The sequence below is a fragment of the Argentina anserina genome, chromosome 7 (assembly GCF_933775445.1).
Source record: "Argentina anserina chromosome 7, drPotAnse1.1, whole genome shotgun sequence".
Taxonomy (NCBI): domain Eukaryota; kingdom Viridiplantae; phylum Streptophyta; class Magnoliopsida; order Rosales; family Rosaceae; genus Argentina; species Argentina anserina.
Window position 1 is genome coordinate 7115704 of NC_065878.1, and position 21480 is coordinate 7137183.

The 21480-nt window shown below is 35.5% G+C and overlaps 4 protein-coding genes and 1 non-coding gene across 6 annotated transcripts; 4 read left to right on the forward strand and 1 right to left on the reverse strand.

Moving 5' to 3' along the window:
• Positions 1 to 622: 622 nt before the first annotated feature.
• LOC126802073 (uncharacterized) lies at positions 623 to 3613 on the forward strand. The gene is made up of 5 exons (XM_050529611.1): positions 623 to 853; positions 1154 to 1774; positions 2043 to 2131; positions 2758 to 2857; positions 3223 to 3613. The coding sequence occupies exons 1-5, from the start codon at positions 695 to 697 to the stop codon at positions 3451 to 3453; spliced, it is 1200 nt and encodes a 399-aa protein (XP_050385568.1). The 5' UTR covers positions 623 to 694; the 3' UTR covers positions 3454 to 3613.
• A 2572-nt stretch (positions 3614 to 6185) lies between these two features.
• LOC126802084 (cytochrome c oxidase copper chaperone 1-like) lies at positions 6186 to 7577 on the forward strand. Of its 2 annotated transcripts, none has more exons than XM_050529627.1 (2): positions 6186 to 6317; positions 7230 to 7577. In XM_050529627.1, the coding sequence occupies exon 2, from the start codon at positions 7256 to 7258 to the stop codon at positions 7496 to 7498; it is 243 nt and encodes an 80-aa protein (XP_050385584.1). In that variant the 5' UTR covers positions 6186 to 6317; positions 7230 to 7255; the 3' UTR covers positions 7499 to 7577. The 2 variants fall into 2 exon arrangements, with proteins under 2 accessions (XP_050385584.1, XP_050385583.1); XM_050529626.1 differs by having other exon boundaries at positions 6198 to 6345.
• Positions 7578 to 8350: 773 nt separating this feature from the next.
• On the forward strand, positions 8351 to 11655 carry LOC126802076 (pyrroline-5-carboxylate reductase). Its single transcript, XM_050529618.1, has 7 exons — positions 8351 to 8641; positions 8748 to 8796; positions 8898 to 8989; positions 9257 to 9329; positions 10584 to 10704; positions 10896 to 10977; positions 11292 to 11655. Exons 1-7 carry the CDS (start codon positions 8444 to 8446, stop codon positions 11478 to 11480), a joined length of 804 nt encoding a protein of 267 aa, XP_050385575.1. The 5' UTR covers positions 8351 to 8443; the 3' UTR covers positions 11481 to 11655.
• A 3786-nt stretch (positions 11656 to 15441) lies between these two features.
• On the reverse strand, positions 15442 to 15514 carry TRNAK-CUU (transfer RNA lysine (anticodon CUU)). The gene has a single exon. It is a non-coding gene; the product is annotated as a tRNA-Lys (tRNA).
• A 352-nt stretch (positions 15515 to 15866) lies between these two features.
• LOC126802085 (2-methoxy-6-polyprenyl-1,4-benzoquinol methylase, mitochondrial-like) lies at positions 15867 to 21480 on the forward strand. The gene is made up of 8 exons (XM_050529628.1): positions 15867 to 15963; positions 16176 to 16302; positions 16411 to 16472; positions 17057 to 17215; positions 17323 to 17457; positions 19859 to 19934; positions 20582 to 20690; positions 21382 to 21480. The coding sequence occupies exons 1-8, from the start codon at positions 15867 to 15869 to the stop codon at positions 21478 to 21480; spliced, it is 864 nt and encodes a 287-aa protein (XP_050385585.1).

A 21480-nucleotide genomic window follows, 5' to 3' on the forward strand; every position in this document is an offset into this window, starting at 1 on the left:
TCTATTACAGAGATGCAAATCTATCTCTAACATGAAACTTAATAAGGCTAAGACACACACAAGTGTAGAATAGTAATTCTCCCGGAATAATATCATAATTATTTAACAATTTTCATTATTAACAAAAACAATTTGTAAATCGATCTGAAACTTAACACGTTGTTATTTGGTCTTCAAAAGCTAAAGAACAATTAGAGTATCGAAATGTCACAAGTTCACTAGATCGTCAACATCCATGAAATTGGAGTAGATTGTTAACAAAAGCATCACCGTGCTTCAAAACATTTTTTGTTTGTTGTTTCTCTTTAATTACAACAACAATTAAACATTGCAACGACTATTTTGTGATCCGTGGTCTAGTTAGTTAAGTAGTTTAATTGACAACATTGAATTCATGAATTCAATAATAATGGTCACATAACTTAGCGCCCCTTCCATTATGTATGGTCCTGAGCTCACAAACGATACCGTCCTGCTTTCTCATAGAGTAGTCCAGAGTGGGTGTCCAAAAAGAAACCGGGGTGTCGATATATAAAAAAAAGCGCACCAGCAGAACCTAATATGACCAAACTACCCTCCACCTCTAAAACCCCAAGAAAAGCACAAACCAACTATAAACGCCGACCTCTTTACCCAGCTACTAGTGAAGACGAAGAAGAAGCTCAAAGCCTCAAAACCCCTGTGAGCGTTTCAAATGGCGAAAGGTGACGACGCGATCAGGAAGAAGCTGAACAAGGCCAACCGCAAAAAGCTCCGCAAGGACGACCGCTCTTCCTCCTCCGTCACCGCTCGCGTCGCCTCCATTATCGCCGCCAAGAAGCGCCGCCAGTCCGGCAAACGCCGCAAATGCCAGGTACTACCTGTACTAGCACCTCTATCCGACGTCGTTTTATCTCAACTTGATTCTATGTTATTGCAAAAGAACAATTAAGTATGATTTTGTTTGGATAGTTTAGTATCAATCAGTCTTAGGTTTCTTTGAATTGGTTTCTTATTTGTTATTTTTTTAAATCATTTATTTCTGTTGTTAATTTGGTTAGTTTGTTAGTAAAGGTGAAGAATGCACATTGTTACAGTGAATCATTGATAATTTAGGAATGTGTTGATCTTAGCCGATCCGATTTCCGACTTAAATCCTATTGTGGCATTACAGGGTATGTGCTTTAGCCTCCCTACACTGGAGGATCCCTACAATGACAGGAGTGGTAAGAAGGAATTTGAAAAACTTAGCAAGAAAGTCATCCTTCCGCACAAGGATGAGACCGAGTTTCTCAGGGAGAAATGTAGAGAGATTATGAGAAAGAATGACAAGGCGAAGAATCCAGGGCTGAAAAATATCAAGGTCACGAGTTTGAAGAATGAGCAGAAGAAATCGCTCTCGTTTGCCTCTATTGGTAGTGCAGAACAGAGAGGCGGAATTGGCGCAGTGAAGACAAATACTCAGCGGGAACAGGCCCGCGGAGACTTGGATTGTCCGTCCAAGTATCTGATTCGGTGTTTGAATGAAATTGAGAATTCACTGCGATGTGATGGTACCTATTGTCATGAGGAGGATAAGCCTTTATTTGTTAGTACTTGGGGAGTTGAGTTTTGGAAATCTTATTCAGCTGGGAAGGATATATTAGAGAGTGGTGGAAGTTCTTCAACAATAGAGCAAATTGCATGGATTGTTTCCAGTGCTGCTGATTCGATTTCTAGAAAGGACGAAGAAAGTCCATCAGCCACCGGTCCATTTCTTTTATTCCTTGTTGCATCTCAGGAGAAAGCGGCCAAGGTTTGTATCATTTAGAAGCTTCACAATCATGAGTCTTTATTTTGCACAAATTGATTGCCTATAGAAGTGACTTCCCTGAAATGAAGACATGAAAAAGAAAACAAATTAGTTACGGATATCCTCTAATAGTTGATATCATTTGCATAGGTTCACCTATCTTTGTGGTGTCCTATTCCATCAAAACAAGGAAAAATGTATGTCTTAATCCTTTGTGGTGTGTGTTCAAGTGTTTGATTACTTTTTTGTCGTCTTTGATTATGGTCATCAGGTACGGTCAGTGTGCAAACCTTTGAAGGTTCTCGGAATACATACAGTGAGTATACACCCGGGTGCTTCCTTAGATCACCAGATTCAAGGGTAAAGTGCGACTCTGCTATTCTAAACTAGGCACCTACGTGGAATTCATTTTGGTGGTATAATCTGTATAGTGATTCACATTTTATAGATATTTTCATTACCTTTAGCCAATAGTTACTTTTTTTAGTTAACACACTCAAGGATAGTTCCTTTCATCTTCTCGCCTTATGAAATAACTTTTCTCATGAGTGATGATTATAATAAACCCTTGCAAAATTTTATGTGTTTGAAGACCCAATCATTGATTATCTTTTGGAGGCAGGTCAGGTTTAGTTGTAAATTTTTAACTAGATTATAAATGCACCATATATGGGCGATTGTTACTTTCCAATTCCTCTATCATTCATCTTTTTCTCACTGGTAGTGGTAACATAATTCATCTTTCGAATATTTTGATCCTTGACCTATATATGCTTACGCCCCCCTAAACCCTATATGCTTACGCCCCCCCCTCTCTCTCTCTCTCTCTCTCTCTCTCTCTCTCTCTCTCTCTGCACAATAGTACTGCATTTTCACGTACTTGCTTGCACAGAGTCATCGTCTTTCTCTATGCATTACAGTTGTAAGATTTGATTTTTCACTTTACTTTTATTTGTTTCCTCATTGAATATTTGTTTTGTAAACAGTCTGAAGAGTTCGGAGCCTGAGTTTATGATCTCAACACCTGAAAGGCTCCTGGAGCTTCTTTCCTTGAAGGCTATTGATCTATCAGGGGTGTCCTGGCTGGTAATGTGTTGACCGTATTTAGTATGCTATATCAATTACACATTTTTATATCTTAACCTTGTAGTTTTCCTATTAAATTGATTACTTTATGGAATATTGGAACTCAATCCTTCTCTAGCTTCACATGATTATTATTATTATTATTATTATGTAACTTGTGTCTCATTTCACATGTGATACTTTTAGCAGAATGTTTCATTAGTGATATGCATATATAATTATAGGGCGTTTTACTGTGTTTGACCGTCAGATGCACAATATTTCATCAGGGTCTATTCAAGTGTTATCATCATAAGCATACCGAATCTATTTTAATGTATTTATTGTATCACAACTTATAATTTTGTCAAATTGTTGTTGAACAGATTGTTGATGGACTGGAATCTTTTCAAGAACAAGGTTATTTTGATAAATTAAATTCCATCCGGAATTATGTAACCAAAACAACCCGTGCGGTTGTTTTTGACGATTGTCTTCGACACGAGTGTGTACCAGTGGTGCAAAGTCTTCTGACCGGCTCCGTCTGTAAATTATCGCGTAATGATTCTGTCACCAGTGAAAGTGAATGCATCGTTCAGTCAGTAAACATGACTTGATTAAAAGACAAATGATCAAATGTTTCTCAAATAACTAGTTTATGTATGAGTTGAAACGAATGTATTTCAGGTCAGCTCCTTTTTTTTTTTCACGAGGCCACTATAGACTGCTTTATTTTATAAAAATGTTTTTTTTGTATATAATGTTTTTTAATCTTAGAGCGAATTTGAGAAGAATTACTATAGAGGTGAAATATGAAACTAATGTGTATTGCTCTTATCTTAAAGAAGTCAAATATTATTGCCAAGTCTGCTCTGGATTAATACCGAGACACCTCTCTGATACTATTGCTGTCTAGAATACTAGTCTCCTCAAGAACACAAATTATCTTTTTCTTGTTAGATGTCAACCCTTCTAGCAGAATCCTTCATGCTTACTAAAACAAAAGATAGGGTTGGTAATGATTTGCCTAATGGAGAAGCTTGGGAGAGGAAAGGTTAATATATACTGGTAGGGTTGTAAGGTCTTCCACGAGTTAAAGAGAAGAGATGGATAAGATCTAGGTCTTCATTTATAATAAGAGCCCAAACTCACCGTATCATTTGTGAGGTCTTCATTTATATTTCATCGAACGGTCTATAATTGTTGGCACAATTTTGTACAATCAAACAATTATAGAATTAGTTGGTTTTTAGTAGACATCATTCTTGATGATCACCTAGTAGTGTTGAATAAGAAAAATCCTCAAATTTGATCTTCCCTTTAAGGCTCTATACATGTATTGATAATTGATGTGTATATATATATATATATATATACGGAGCTTTTCAGGTGCGGAGGTCCGTACCTTAAGCTAAGGTACGGATTTTCATTTTTTATCAACTTTTCGATCGATACTTCACATCCTCACCGTCCAATATCTAGGCTATAACGTATAGATCATCTCTTCAAACTTTCAGCCGATTTCATAATCGTTAAGGTATCGAACTAATCAAAACTAATGGATGTATTGAATTTGCTGAACCTGAACCGTTCATATTTTGAGTAGAAAATCGAAGTTGTGAGTACCTTAACAGTGATGGAATCGGTTGACATTTTGTGGAGATGATCTATACGTTATAACATAGATATTGAACGGTGGAGATGTGAAAAATCGATCGAAAAGTTGGTCAAAAATGAAAATCCGTACCTTAAGCAAAGATAAGGAGCTCCTTACCTGAAAAGCCATATATATATATATATATATATAGTCTCTATCCAGAGTGAAGCTTCACTCTGAAATTACAGAGTGAAGTTCCAATTTTGGCACACTTTTCAGTCAATTTTTTTCACCATAAGCGATTCAATATTTAGGTATGCTATTCAAGATCATCTCTACAAAGTTTCATCCAATTTGACAATGGTTTGAGCTTTCAAAATTGAGATTTACACGAACGGTTCACGTTGAACAGTTTTAATTCATTCATTGATTGAATCTAATTTCAATACCTTAACGATATCCAAATTAGATGAAATTTTATAGAGATGATCTTGAATAGCATACCTAAATATTGAATCGCTTATGGAGAAAAAATTTGACTGAAAAGTGTGCCAAAATTAGAATTTCACACAGAGTGAAGTTATAATTTTGGCACACTTTTCGGTCAAATATTTTCACCATAAGCGATTCAATATTGAGGTATGCTATTCAAGATTATCTCTATAAAATTTCATCTAATTCGGACATCGTTAAGGTATTGAAATTATATTAAATTAATGAATGAATTAAAACTGTTCAACGTGAACCGTTCATGTAAACCTCAATTTTGAAAGCTCAAACCATTGTCAAATTAGATGAAACTTTGTAAAGATAATCTTGAATACCATACCTAAATATTGAATCACTTATAGTGAAAAAGTTTGACAAAAAAGTGTGCCAAAATTGGAACTTCACTCTAGATAGAGACTGTATATATATATATATATATTATAACTATTTGCTTTTGCCAAGACTCTGAATGAAGCTCTTAAGCCATCTCAAACCTATGGGCTATTATGCTACAATTCTCAAATTGTAGCACACTTCGTCTCCAACCGATAGACTAGTGTACTAGAAGTATAGAAGTAGTCCGAAAGGGCCAGAAATAGCCGTTTTGGGCTACTTCTGACACACTTTTCTAGCACACTAGCACACGTGAGTTCCGCTTCAAATTTATTTTTTATTGTTGTTTTGGTGAATAATTTCCTAAATACATAACAACATTACTTAGTGAATATATATTTCATTATTTGAAAAATAAATTATATTTTTCTTTGTTGAAATAATATATTATAACACTAAACTCAAATTAATCTTGTATTTTATAAATAAAAGTGACAAATAATAATCATGTTAAAATAGAACAAATAATTTCTAACTTTACTTCTGGAAATAATTATAATTAAATATACATGTAAATGATTATTATTCGTATATATCAACTGATACACCGAATAATCATGAGTGCTAGTATTTTTTAACCATTAAATATAATCTATGAAATTTAAATTAGCTAAATTGTTATGTAATTTTAAGTTTAATTTTAATTTTTATAAAATAAGATAAAAGTTAATCGTTCAATATAAGATCATTTTTATTTTAATTAGTTAATTTAATGTAATTGTTTTATTTTATTTAGTTAAATTTCATGTAATTTTAAGTTTTAATATTTCATAATACATTTTTTAATTTATAATTTATAAAAGTAAAGTTTTAATTTACATGATAAATTTAAAAAATTAAAAGACTAATAGCCCAATGGTTTGGATTGGAGATGGCTTAGGCCCACATCACGGGGTCATTGTTGAGACAAGTCCAGACTTCTTAAGTCGAAAGCGGTCAATTTCACGCTTCAAGAAAACACGACATACCTTTGAACCTCCTCAGAAGCTTGAGCTTTGTCAGGTTGGTTGATCTTCTGTTATTTTCAGCGGTCATGTTGTTTTACATTACTTCGATTAGTCTTTGTTTCAAGAGCTTCTTGTCTCCACAATCTGTTTGGTTATGGCGATTTTTAAAGGCTCTGCTTTGCTTTTGTTTTAGGGTTTACAGTTTTTGATTTCGGGTTTGAATTTACATAGTGGGGGATTAATCTAGTTGTATGTATATGTGGGGAAGTAGTATAACTAAACGCCCACCATGTGTTTGATGAAATGCCCCAATGGGTGTTTGCCCAAAATAAATCTTAATTTACCTCCTGTGAAAGTGGTTGTTTGGTCATCTGTGTTTTCTGCTTCTTGGGCAGCTCTTGGTTATTGCTAGTTTAGAGTAGTATCCAAATTCATTAGCTGAAAAAAGAAAGAGTGGAGGTGGCAATTCAAGATAGTGAGAGAGGTAAACATGATTACACTGTGGATGATGAAATTGCTTATAGTCTTAAATTTGGCAGGACTAGTTCTGCTTCTCCTGAAGATTGGTCAGTAACAAAACTGTTTTATTTTTTGGTACATCATTGTGGACTTTTGGATTAGTCTTTTTGGTCTTCCTATGAATTCCTTCAGGTTGTGAGACATTAAATTTCGACATATGGTTGTATCTGAATGTCATTATGAGTCAGTTTCAAAGGTTATGGATTTCACTGACTTAAAATGAGGCTTAGCCGTTTAGAACATCTAAACACAGTGCTTAGTTAAACACAGTTTTCTTTTGTGGTGAAGGGCTCTCATTTTTCACATGATGTAGGCTATTCATTATATGAACGAATTTAAGAATTTAGTGGACTTTGTTTTGCTCTTCCATTCTCCCTGAGCTGAAAATCTGAATTTGTTTTCCTATTTTCTTCAAATTTCTTACTTTTCTGCATATTCTGTTGGGTAGTTTTTATTCATCAAGGGCATCAAGAAATGGGTGGGCTGGCTACAGAAAATACTTCCTCTGCCTTGGCTTTGCCAGCCTTGCAGCCAAATCAAGGGTCGGCCGTCACAAACACCAGCTTGGACACTAAGCCAAAGAAGAAGATATGCTGTGCTTGCCCTGATACAAAGAAGCTGCGAGATGAATGCATTGTGCAGCATGGTGAAGATGCTTGCACAAAATGGATCGAGGCTCATAAGATGTGTCTCCGTGCAGAAGGCTTCAACATTTGAGACTGCCAGACATGTTTAGGATAATAAAATGATCACTAAACAGTTTTGAAATGAACCATTCTTTACGGGTTTACACATACATGATGATATCTTGAATGTTCAAAAATAATGCAAGGAAATGGAACTTTTGTTAAACTGTTCTTGTATTCTTTCTCAATCTATGTACCCTTTAAATTTATTCTGTTAGGGTAAACATTGATTGATGATTGACAATCAAAGATCTTAGTTGGGTATATCAGTTACATTCTAGCGCATCATGCAGCCACATAGAAGCATGCATAGCCTCTAATCCAATTGTGTCTATATGATGGGCAACTGCATTGCAGCTTCGAGCCTTTGAGGATTATGAATAATTTGAACCCCGGTCGATTGTGACCGGGTTCGCTTTGCATCATCAATAATGCCTCCATTTGCCATCAGACTGGTCTGCAGCATGTCATTCTGCTTCTGCCTCCATACAGTCACTTTGTATTTCTACATTCTGCATTTGAAGAGACAAAAAAAAAAAGCATGTCTAGCCCTTCCTGCATTTGAGATTTTGGACTCGACTCTTCTTAAATCAAACATGAGTATGGTCTTGTGACCAAGTCATGGATTTTTTATATAATTTATGAGTCACATTTGTCTCTATAGGTCATTTTTCCCAACACTTGCATATTTTTTTTTAATAAACACTTACATAGGAGGGATTAAAATTGGTAATTTTTTACAAACTTAGGAGGTAAATTAATCCAATTACAAGTTTTGGGATGCAATTTTGCCCGTATTATGTCACATTACGTTATTTACTTATATAGTATATATACTGTGTATATAAATATAAGGAAAAAAAAACACGTACTCGTTTGTTCTTTGAAAACACAACACTTGCGTACTAGAGTTTGTATCAAACGAAGACCCGATACAAGTACCTCAGTGGCTGACTGACTGATCCATATTCCGGCAATGGAGGCGCTACCGATCCCGACAGAGACGTACAAGCTTGGCTTCATCGGAGCAGGTAAAATGGCGGAGAGCATTTCCAGAGGAGTCGTCCGATCTGGCTTACTCCCCCCAAATCGCATCACCACCTCCCACTCTAGCCCCATTCGACGTCAAGCCTTTGAGTCCTTTGGGGTCCACGTCCTACCTACCAACGATGACGTTTGCCCCTCTCTTTCTCTCTTATCATCATCTCTGCAATCTCCATCTATCTATACTTTTCTTTGAGATGTGTTGATGAATGTTTATATGTGCTTGATGATACCAGGTGGTTAATGAGAGTGATGTGGTCATTTTCTCTGTCAAGCCTCAAGTTGGTAATGCCCTTTTACGTTCCTGATTCTTCTTGACACAATGAGTTTGTTGTGTTTTTTAATTTCTAGTGTGAATTTATGATCATGTTGTATCATACCTGCAGTTAAAGATGTAATTTTGCAACTGAGGCCGTTGCTTTCCACAAACAAGCTGCTTGTTTCAGTTGCTGCTGGACTCAAATTGAAGGATCTGCAGGTTTTTCATTTACTCTTAAAAATACAAACAGAAGACTAGTGATTGCTTGCCATAGCTGCACATTGTTGCTTCCTATTTGATCGCTAGTGCTTTTGTGCGTTGATTCCAACCTGTATGAGTACATGTCTAACTGGTTCATGTGCTTAAATTAGTCTGTTGCGCTCCAATTGTTTCTTAAAAGTTACAAGTGTATGAAATTCAGGTCTTTAACCTTCAGGCCTGTTATATATGGTTAACCAGTTTGTTCCATGACTTCCATCTCATCAGGATTGGGCCGGTCACAGCCGATTTATCAGGGTAATGCCCAATACTCCTTCTGCTGTTGGTGCGGCAGCAACAGGTTCTTCAACTTTCATTTCTATGATGCTCATCTTATTTTCTTTCTTTCACATTGTTGTCATTTTATTTTTGAATCTGAGGCTAGGTGGTGGTAAAGATGATATCTATAAAATTTCGGACGCTGTTCCAAATTCATTACCTTCCAGCAAATAATATATGTATGTAGCACCGACACTTCAAAGGCTGAAGTGTCGGAGTGTCCGACACTCTCCGACACGCCCCGACACGGTGTCTGACACGCCCCGACACGGTGTCCGACACGCCACGTGGCGTGTCGGAAAATGTTGACTTTTTTGACACGGCCCGACACGTTGACCGACACGCTACCTACTGTTTTTGACACGCCATATCAGCATTTTGAATTTTTTTTTTTTTTTAAAGCCCTTAGCCTTAACACTCAGTTCCCATCTCGTAACTTTCCTTCTATTTTGTTTCAAAGTAGAGAACGACGCATAAAAAAGCTTTATCTGTGATTTTGTGGTGGGAATTGAAGTGGGTCTCTCTGAAATTCAAGAACCCAAGAAAGATTTGACTGATGAGAATCGACTAGATGTGAAGAAGAAGAACATTAATAATATATATATATATATATATTAATATATATATATATATATTAATATATATATATATATATATATATTAATATATATATATATATTAATATATATCTAAACAGTAGCAGAAGAACATTAATATATATATATATATATATTTTTACACATTAATATATATTAAATTATATATAAATTGGCGTGTCGACGCCGTGTCGGGATCTAGGTTTTTAAGATTTGCGGTGTCGCGGTGTCGCGCCGTGTCGGTGTCGGTGTCGGTGCTACATAGGTTAAACATGTTGTGCTTTGGAGAATCAATCTCTGTTGTATAGTTAAGCAGATGCAACATACTTCACCCCACACTATTTCCTTTCTCATTATATATATGTTCAACAAAAGCTTCCGTCTAGAGAGATGTCCACCCTAAAATATGGTGGTATGACATGTGACATTGGTGAGAGACTTGTAAAATGCAGATTGCTTTACTGGATTTGGTTGGATACAAGTTTATAATATGACATTGGAGAAAAATATTCTATTTGATTTGTCTTAAACGTCATGATTATGGTTTGCAACCTCTTGTCTCTTATTCTTTATGATTTTCTTTGCTGTTATGCTGTTATAAATAAATAAATATATTTGGTGTTGGAAGGTTTTTCAAGTGGAAGGAAGTTTGTGTAGTACTTAATTCTATGTTTAAACAGTTTTCAGCTTGGGAGGAGCTGCAACAGAACAAGATGGAGACTTAATAGCTAATTTATTTGGATCAGTAGGCAAGACATGGAAAGCCGATGAAAAATTGTTTGATGCAGTTACTGGCCTAAGGTATGTAACTTCAAGTCATGAATTAATGATTCAAGTATCTTTTATATCTCTAATTGCAATTACACAACTTCAAAATAACTGAAATGATAATTCTTTGTTCCTCTTTACCTGCATCTTGCTGAGAATGCTATGTTGCTTATTCAAGCATTTGAGTTTTAGATTCCTGATTAATATGTCCTGGTGAATTACAGTGGCAGTGGTCCTGCATATATATACTTGGCTATAGAGGCTTTGGCAGATGGAGGAGTTGCTGCAGGTCTGGCATCTCAAACTGTAAGTTGAAGCATGACATACTAAAGCAGTGACCGTTACCTTCGTGTATATATGTGTCTGCATATGATATGTGCCTGTTAAATTTGATTAATTTCATAGGTGTGCATTCATTCAGTGGCCTTAAAATCTGAAAGATAAGTCTAGTTCTTTTCAAGATATTCCAAACATATTTGCACTTTTGCATATTCTGTACTCTGGGTACTTAAGTGGACACAATTCAACGTTATTGCAATTTTCATTGATTCTTCTTGGATTCTTTGTTATGAGGAGAGCTGATTGCCATTTTGTCGTCGATTTCATTTTTTTGTGTTCAGGTATTAGGTGCAGCATCTATGGCTACTAGTTCCGGGAAGCATCCAGGTCAACTAAAAGATGATGTAACATCACCTGGTGGAACTACCATCACTGGTATTCATGAGCTGGAGAAAGGTGGATTTCGTGGAATATTGATGAATGCAGTCGTTGCTGCTGCTAGGCGCAGCCGAGAACTTTCACAGAACTAGTCATATGGATATTCTTATATATAAACACATATTACTGGCTAATCAATAAATTTAATCTTTCCGGCCCCGTCAATTAGTTAGAACTTAGAAGTATCCAATGTTGGTTCGGAGACGATTTGAATTGTTGTCCTTTCGATGCTTGATACGGAATAAAGTTAAAGGAGCTCGTTCTCCAGCTCCATCATACTCCCCGACTTATGAAGCACCTAAAGTTGTACAAAGCTACAGTTTTATTCATAAGACTGTCTGCAAGCTTCATTTGCAGACCGTACGCAATGTGCATATCCCAAACCCTATACGTTTTTCTTAATCCACAAGTTTATGTGGCATGTCTTGGTTCTTACAATAAAACCAAACACTGGAACCAGTGTACTAAAAGAGGCACCAACACATGCATTCATGTCATTCAAAGATAAATTTTGCATAAAATCCAGGGCATAGCTAAGTAGCTATGTCAATGACAATGTTTCCCCCCTGAATAAGATCCAACAATCCTTGCAGGGGAACACCATGCTAGGGGTGGACACGGGTCTATTCGGTTCGGTTTTGGACAAAATCCATAACCCAACCCAAATTTTAAATTCGGTTCGGTTCGGTTCGGTTTTTCTATTTTAGAGACTGTGACCCACAACCCAACCCAACCCGTACGGTTCGGTTCGGTTCGGTTTTTTTTTCGGTTTTACCCGTATGTAAAATACGTAATATTATATATTAATTTTAAAAGTACAAAATTTAACATAAAAATGAAAAACTAATAGTCTAATGATTATTTCATACCTAATTGACTTATGCCTCATCATTTAGCCCGTGGATCTGAAAAGCTCGTCGAGGCCCGCAAGCCCGATGGGTTTTTACCCGAAAACAACACTATTATGTCATAAGGGAAGACCCATTACCAATATGCGAACACTAAAAGTCGTTTGCATATATGAAATCACCTAATTTTTGTCACCGATTGTGTGCGGTCGCACCAAAAAATTCCATTTGGCAAAGCCCCGGTCAATGAGGATTTTAATGTCAAAACGCCTTTTTTCTTGACCATAAGTATGGACGATCAATCAATATCCAAATCGGACGAAATTTTTACGGGTTCCCTAAATATATATACTGATCACATCTGCTGGTGTCAATCGACCATATTTTGAACTGGAGTTATCGATTGCTGAAGTGTCCACAAATGTATCATACCTTTATATTAGATTTATAATAAAACTATCGCATTATGAAGCGACTATATGAAGTAAACTTTTAGGGATCGATCGACACCATCCGATGTGATCAGTATATATATTTAGTGACCATGTAAAAATTTCATCCAATTCGGACCTAGTTTGACCGTCAGAATTTCTGGTAAACTGAAAACACCACTAATTTGTCCTAAAGGAGAATCCATTACAAAGATGCGAGCGCCGAAAGCCGTTTGCATATCTGAAGTCACCTAATTTTTGTTACTTATCATGCGGGGTCGCACTGAAGAAATCTATTTGGCAAAGCCCCGGTCAATGAGTTTTTATTATGTGAAAACGCCTCTTTTTTGGTTGACCGTAGGTACGAACGGTTAAACCATGTCCAAAATGGACGAAATTTTTACGGGGTCCCTAAATATATATACCAATCACATCTGCTGGTGTCGATCGACCATATTTCGAATTAGAGTTGACGATCACCTAAGTGTCAACTAATGTATCATAACCTTTATATTAGGTTTAAAATAAAACTATCGCATTATGAAGCGACTATATGAAGGAAACTTCTAGGGATCGATCGACACCAGCCGATGTGATCGTTATATATATTTAGTGACCCTATAAAAATTTCATCCAATTCGGACCTTATTTAACCGTCGGAATTTTTGGTAAATCGAAAACATCACCATTATGCCATAAGGGAGGACCTATTACAAATATGCGAACGCCGAAAGCCGTTTGCATATCTGAAATCACCTAATTTTTGTTACTTATCATGCGGGGTCGCACTGAAGAAATCTATTTGGCAAAGCCCCGGTCAATGAGGTTTTATTATGTGAAAACGGCTCTTTTTTGGTTGACCGTAGGTACGAACGGTCAAACCATGTCTAAAATGGATGAAATTTTTACGGGGTCCCTAAATATATATACCAATCACATCTGCTGGTGTCGATCGACCATATTTCGAATTAGAGTTGACGATCACCTAAGTGTCAACTAATGTATCATAACCTTTATATTAGGTTTAAAATAAAACTATCGCATTATGAAGCGACTATATGAAGGAAACTTCTAGGGATCGATCGATACCAGCCGATGTGATCGTTATATATATTTAGTGACCCTATAAACATTTCATCCAATTCGGACCTCATTTAATCGTCGGAATTTTTGGTAAATCGAAAACATCACTATTATGCCATAAGGGAGGACCTATTACAAATATGCGAACGCCGAAAGCCATTTGCATATCTGAAATCACCTAATTTTTGTTACTTATCATGCGCGGTCGCACTAAAGAAATATATTTGGCAAAGCCCCAGTCAATGAGGTTTCAATATGTGAAAACGCCTCTTTTTTAGTTAACCGCAGGTACGAACGGTCAAACCATGTCCAAAATGGACGAAATTTTTACGGGGTCCCTAAATATATATACCAATCACATCTGCTGGTGTCGATCGACCATATTTCGAATTAGAGTTGACGATCACCTAAGTGTCAACTAATGTATCATAACCTTTATATTAGGTTTAAAATAAAACTATCGCATTATGAAGCGACTATATGAAGGAAACTTCTAGGGATCGATCGACACTAGCCGATGTAATCGGTATATATATTTAGTAACCCTATAAAAATTTCATCCAATTCGGACCTCATTTAACCGTCAGAATTTTTGGTAAATCGAAAACACCACTATTATGCCATAAGGGAGGACCTATTACAAATATGCGAACGCCGAAAGCCGTTTGCATATCTGAAATCACCTAATTTTTGTTATCTTTCATGCGCGGTCGCATTAAAGAAATATATTTGGCAAAGTCCCGGTCAATAGGGTTTCAATATGTGAAAACGCCTCTTTTTTAGTTAACCGTAGGTACGAACGGTCAAACCATGTCCAAAACGGACAAAATTTTTACGGGGTCCCTAAATATATATACCAATCACATCTGCTGGTGTCGATCGATCATATTTCGAATTAGAGTTGACGATTTCCTAAGTGTCAACTAATGTATCATAACATTTATATTAGGTTTAAAATAAAACTATCGCATTATGAAGGAAGCAAGACGGCTAAATAATGCGCCTCTTATACATTAGGTCAATTAGGTTAGAAATTATGTGCGGCTGTGAGACCGACCACACTATTTATTTTATTAAAAAAAATAATGTAAAATTATAAATATAACAAAATGATGTCGTTTTGTAACGTTGACCATTGACTTCGGGTTGTTCGGGTCGGTTCGGTTTCTAAAGGACTGAACCCAAAACCCAACCCAAATAGAATCGGTTCGGTTCGGTTTTTTTATTTTCGGTTCGGTTTGATTCGGGTTTCGGTTTGTTCGGATTCGGTTTGGGTTCGGGTCCGGTTTTTTTCGGTTTTCGGGTCAGTTTGTCCACCCCTACACCATGCTTCTCTTTCAGCTAAACTGTTCAGCCTAATTTCTAAACTTCCATAAATTGATACACCAAAGATTTAAAGTTTCCCAGGAAATTGATTCTTGCATAAGCATTATTATAGTTTGACAAAAATTCTGTGGCTAATGCTTTTCAAGGCTTCACACATTCCGCCATAAAGTTTCTCTTGAACTTTGAAGAATAAGTAGTTTTTCTACTAACCAATTCTTTCTTCCAGATGAAGAATTATAGCAAATACAGAGCCAAAAATTCATACCACTTTAGCAATCAAATTCTGAGAAGAGAATTCATCATTATGTCCTCTATCTTACAGAGAAGTGAAGAAGCAAGAGGAAAAAAAAAAAAAAAAATAAAGGCGCCCACCGTGGGGCTCGAACCCACGACCACAAGGTTAAGAGCCTTGCGCTCTACCAACTGAGCTAGACGGGCGTTTGAGTAAATATCGCAGAACTTAAATATAGCAAGGCCACAGTTTGTCGAAGGTAATTAATATAGAGAAGTTGCAGACAAACCCAGAAACTGAATTACAAGGCTGAGACTGCGAATCAGCTCTTATCGAACGACAGGTTATTTTCTCATATCTATCAAATTCTTCACATCTTGCTCTCTAATGTAGTTTTCTACGTGTATATGATTCGTAATTCATAGAAAATTCTTATTTTTTTCCGTGCACTGAAGGTGTTTGTTGAAATGCCTCAGACAACTTAGTTGCATTATATCTGTTATGAGTTTGTTCATGTAGCTTTGATTCTGTTATTCGTTTTGTTTTTGGTATAAAGTCATGGCCTTGAGAACATTGACAGGCAAGTTAGGCAGTAAACGGTTGCCCAGGTTTTCTCCTGCATCATCTCTTTTGCATTCTCATGCCACAAGCTTTGGTAAGCTCCTCTCTCTCTCTCTCTCTCTCTCTGCCAACATGCCTACTATAATATGTGTAGAGAAAATGAGTGTTGAATACTTTACAAAATACAAACTTATTGGCAGAGCTAGTTGTATGTTTTTATTTTCTTTGTTGCCTTTTGTCATTTGCTAGTTATTTTCTCTTGTATCAGATGCCCTTGTTGGTAATTGGTCAGTGTTTGATTTGCAGGATTTAAGGAAGTACGGGAAGAAGAAAAAAGTCAGATGGTTGGTAACGTCTTCAGCAATGTTGCTTCAAACTATGATACAATGAATGACTTGATGAGTGCCGGATTACACCGATTATGGAAGGATAGGTTAGCCAGAGAACACGTACTCTTACTTGTATAGCACAGCAAAACACAATTAGCTTGATTGCGCTTTCCTTTTGCATTACTTTACTGTCAATATTCTCCACTTTTCAGATTGGTTTCCAAACTAAATCCTTTTCCTGGAATGAATCATCTTGATGTGGCTGGTGGGACATGTGGCTTCTGGTACTCATTTATTAAATTTAATATGTCAAACTGTATGAATTTCATGATAAGTTAGATTGTGTGGTTACATTTGCTGATTATGCTTTACATGTCAATTTTTTTTGTAAATTATTTGCAGCTGTGTCAGCTTTTGCCATTTTTGATCAATGTTGCATGCTATTCATAATCTTTAAATCCAGTTTGGGTTGAAGAGGGATATGACCAAGGGAGTGGACCGAGGCGGTTAGCCAAAACAGGAGATACTTTCTTACAACAACAATATATGTAATAAATATCTTCACATTTTCAGTAATAAAGAGTATTCCTTACACAAAAAGGAGAATAGAAACAGAAAGTGGACTTTTCTCTAGGGCTGATTGCAAACCCATTGTAATGGGTGAATTGTGATATAATATGTGCTGGTGAAGAGAGTGCATCTACCTACATGAAATTTAGCTGCCTTTAATGCTACATGGGCACATGTAATTTTTCTTTTTTGTATGGGACATTGTAAAATCAAGTGCTTGTTGTTCTTTTAAAATATTTGAATCATATATGTTGATCTTACAGTTAATGTTCTTTTTGTTTTTGGCAGGTGATGTTGCTTTCAGGATACTAGACAGTATAAACAGCATCAAACGTAGAGCTTTGCTGAATGTTCTTGAAGATGATTTACAAGAAGAAACTAAGGTGTATGTATGTGACATTAATCCCAACATGTTGAATGTTGGTAAAAAGCGGGCCTTGCAGATAGGTATAATTATGCTATTAACTTGGGGCTTCATTGGATCGGACATTCTTCCATGCATATAAGATTATATATATATATTGAATTTTAGGCTGTTGTGCTTAAAAATATAGGTCTTGGAGAAGAAAAATCCCTTCTGTGGGTGGAGGGGGATGCCGAAGATAATACAATGGATGGTTACACAATTGCATATGGGATCCGGAACGTCACTCACATAGAGAAAGCTCTTTCTGAAGCTTATAGGTACAGTACACAACCATCCCTTCTCTTTCTGTGCTGTTTAGTAAGAGATAAGAACCAATACCAGGCAAACTATTGCATAGATTTGGTATAGTCACCTGAGTAGCCTAGTGCTTTCTGTAACCAGCCTTTATACATTTTGTATTGGTTAAATAAATGCCATCTCTTCTCTGACAAAAAAGAAAAGATTAACTTCTTGTGTACAAAGGGATAGTGTTGTCGAATGTAGACATGCAACCTATTTTCATTTTTTCTTGGCAAAAATGCTAATTTGCACCTCAAACTTGGCCATAATTGTCAGTTTGCACCCCGAACTTGCATTTGAGTCAATTTACCTCATAAATTTGATAAAAATTGCCGATTTGCACCTCATCCGTTAAATTTAATGTTTTCTATCCAATTTTAAGTCACATGTCATGCATTTGAGGGACAGTATTGTTATTATATTTTATTCATATTTAATAATGAAATAAATTAATAAATTACTTAAGATGAACACTTGCTACTATGTTTTGTTGTTTTTTTCGAAACATGTTATTGATTTATATATTTATTATTTTATGTGATATGGTATATTAAAAGATACTAGAAAAATATAAATAAATACATAGAAACTTTAAAATTAATGTGTACATATAAAAATATATATATATACACAACACACTATATTTGAATGAGTGAGTATGTTGAATATATAATTCGAAGTATGGTTAAGTATGTAGAAAAAAGATGTAAATAAATAATTTGATTTAAAAAATAATCCTATTTAAAAAAAATATTTTTATTTATTTTTAAGAAAAATATAAATATAAAATGACAACATTACCCCTCATGTGCATGACATGTGACGCAAAATTGGATATAAACAGTTAAATTTAACGGATATGGTGCAAATCAGCAATTTTTACCAAGTTTAGGAAGTAAATTGACTCAAATGCAAGTTCGGGGTGCAAATTGACAATTTCAGCCAAATTTATGGTGTATTTTGGAAATTTTTCCTTTTTTTCTTTGGCACATTTAGCTAGCTACAGCGATATATCTTTCCCCAACTAGATATTTATATAGCTTGGATAGTTAAGTTGTTCATCACTCTAACTGCGTATGTGGTAATTTCAAATTGATTTTTGCTTTGTTGGAGCTTATGTATCAGAGTCCATTTGCCCTATGGCTGGGAATTAAATATTGTCTTTTATGAGTGAAAGGAAAATTTTTGAGGCATTGGTGTCTCCTGTCCTCTTTCAGATGTTACACAGCTAGATAAACTGCTACAACATCTTTAAGACTTTTGATCCCTTGTAGCGTTGACTAAAAACAAAATATGTTAAATGATTTCCCTAGCATGTGATATATGGATACGTTGTCAAAACAAATAGATAGATATGTTCCTACTTAATAGTGATTTAAGTTGCTGATACCAATATCTAGAGTAGGTAAGGACATTGTTCTAAATATCGGGATATATCGGTGATATTTAGAAACCGATAAGATAAATGTCATATCGCCTTAATATATCGGTCAACTCAAAATATCGGGTCAACATGCGATATATCGGGATATATCGGAATATATCGGTGGATTTTTTTTCGGTGGACTTTTTTTTGGTGGATTTTTTTTTTCGGAGACTTTTTTTTCGATGATTTTTTTCGATAATTTTTTTTCGTTGACTTTTTTTTTGTGACTTTTTTTCTTGTTACTTTTTTTTTCGTGTTACTTTTTTTTCGGTGATTTTTTTTAAGGAGACGATGTCGTTTTGAGGAATTTCAACGCAAATAGACAGAAGGTGATTTATGAAGATGATTTTATCTCAAAAGATGAGGATGAAGATAATGGAGAAGATGATTTTGACTTTGATTCTGATGATGAGAGAATTTATAATGGATGAATGCATAATCAATATCTCAATCTATCTTTTGTGCACCTATTTTTGTTCAATTAGTACTTAGTAGTTAATATTATTTGGTATATTTTGAATATTTTGAAGTATATGTTTATAAATATATTAAATTTAAATTTAAATTAAAAATTAACAAAAACGATAAATCCGATATAATCCGATATATCTCGATATATCCCCGTTATATCATTATTTTACAAAACCGATACGATGCCGATAACCGATATTTAGACCATTGGGTAAGGAGAACCAAATGAAGACCAAATACTCATTTTTTTGCGTGGGGCCAAAATTGCATGTCTTACGATTTTTGGCACATGTAGTTGTAAAATTTTCATTCTTGAAAGAAATTAAATGTTTATTTAGAATGGAAAAAGAATAAATTCTAACTAAGTTCTTGAGATTTATCGTTTATATCCGAATTTTTATATGATAATGTTATGTTATGGAGATCTTTTTGATGAGGGGTAAGCTTCTGTAGTTTATTCTGTGGGTATCAACATATATTGGTCAAGCTGCTGTACTAAAACGAGGTGGAAGGTTCCTGTGCCTTGAACTCAGCCATGTAGAGGTACCTGTATTCAAAGACTTGTAAGTATTTTTTATACTTTTTTCAAGTTGTTATATCATCCTCATCATTCTTGTATAGGGAAATGCTCTTTTGGTAGCCTGTAGAAGATCTTTTACTTCCTAATCTGGAGGAATAGTTTTCCCTAACTGTATGACGTTTCTGAAAGTTTTACTGCCCATATCTATTCAAAGAAAAACGAAAAAAGATGAAGAAGAATGTTTAACTACCCGATCTGCTTACTAACTTTTAATTTGAAATTTCTAACCAAGAATGACTATAGAGTTATTGGTGTTTTTCTTCATTCAAGAGCCTTATATCAGATATTGTACACACTTAAATGCTCATATACGTACCACTTTATAATAATCAAAATATACCTGTGCACTAGAGTATAATGGAAAATAGTTTTTTCCAGTCTCAATGAATTTCCATAGAAATTTATCCAAGATTGTTATAGCTCTTGTTATAGTGGCCAAACATGCACACTTCCATGCTTGATGCTTCCTGTTTCACTTTCTGGATAGCACGCACCACATCACTAGGTGTAGTGTCAAGTGTCAACTTAATTGTGAGCAACAACACCCAATAGATCATTAATAAGGTTTGGAAGGTGGCAGTCTGTATTTTAATGAACGGTGTCTTGATTTCTATTGTTTTGGTCTTGCAGCTATCACTTCTATTCATTCTCAGTTATTCCCACCCTCGGAGAGCTAGTTGCAGGAGATAGAGAATCTTATCAGTACCTGGTAGAGAGTATTCGTCGTTTTCCTCTGCAAGTTCATATTCATCTTCCCACAAATACTTTATTCCAGACTTCCAGTATTATATGCATTTTGTTGGAAATTACCTTGTCATTTGGGATGGGACAACTAAAGGCCAAACAAAAGCGTTCTTTTGCTTTTGAACAAAGTAAAATCTTGAACATTTTTCTTTCGAAAGAGAAAATTGAAGTAAATTTGATGGCCCAACATGTACTAGTCTTAGTCCTACAGAATATATGAATTGTTCATGAATACTATGCTGTTTAAAGAGAAAAAAATGGTAGAAATTGAAGTGCTTTAATTAGTGGATGAAGCATAACACATGTTGCCTGTTCTAGGCGCATACCTTCAATACAGTAATTTGATGTCATTAATGCTTCTGTATGCATTGATGTACCACTGTACCTGATATGGTAATTAGAAATGTGGGAGTAAACCTTAGCCAAACTCTGGTTGCATTGCCTTACTTCCAATCAAATGTAATCGGGCTGACACATGAAACATTAGGCTATGACATGTTTCTTTCTTGCGGCTTCTTAACTGAGGTATTGCAACATTCTTTTCAATTTTCATTTTTTTCCTTTTCCTTGCATGTATCATGTAGCATTTGTTACTTCACTGACATGTCTTGATAAATCATGTTTGTACGTGAATTGGGGCTTTTGTTACTTCCCACTGATTGATTCATCTGAATTGATGACTGCAGGAAACATTTGCTTCAATGATTGCAGATGCAGGTTTCCAGAAGGTTGAGTATGAAAATCTGGTTAGAGTGGTAGCGATTCATTCAGGCTTGCAAATTTAG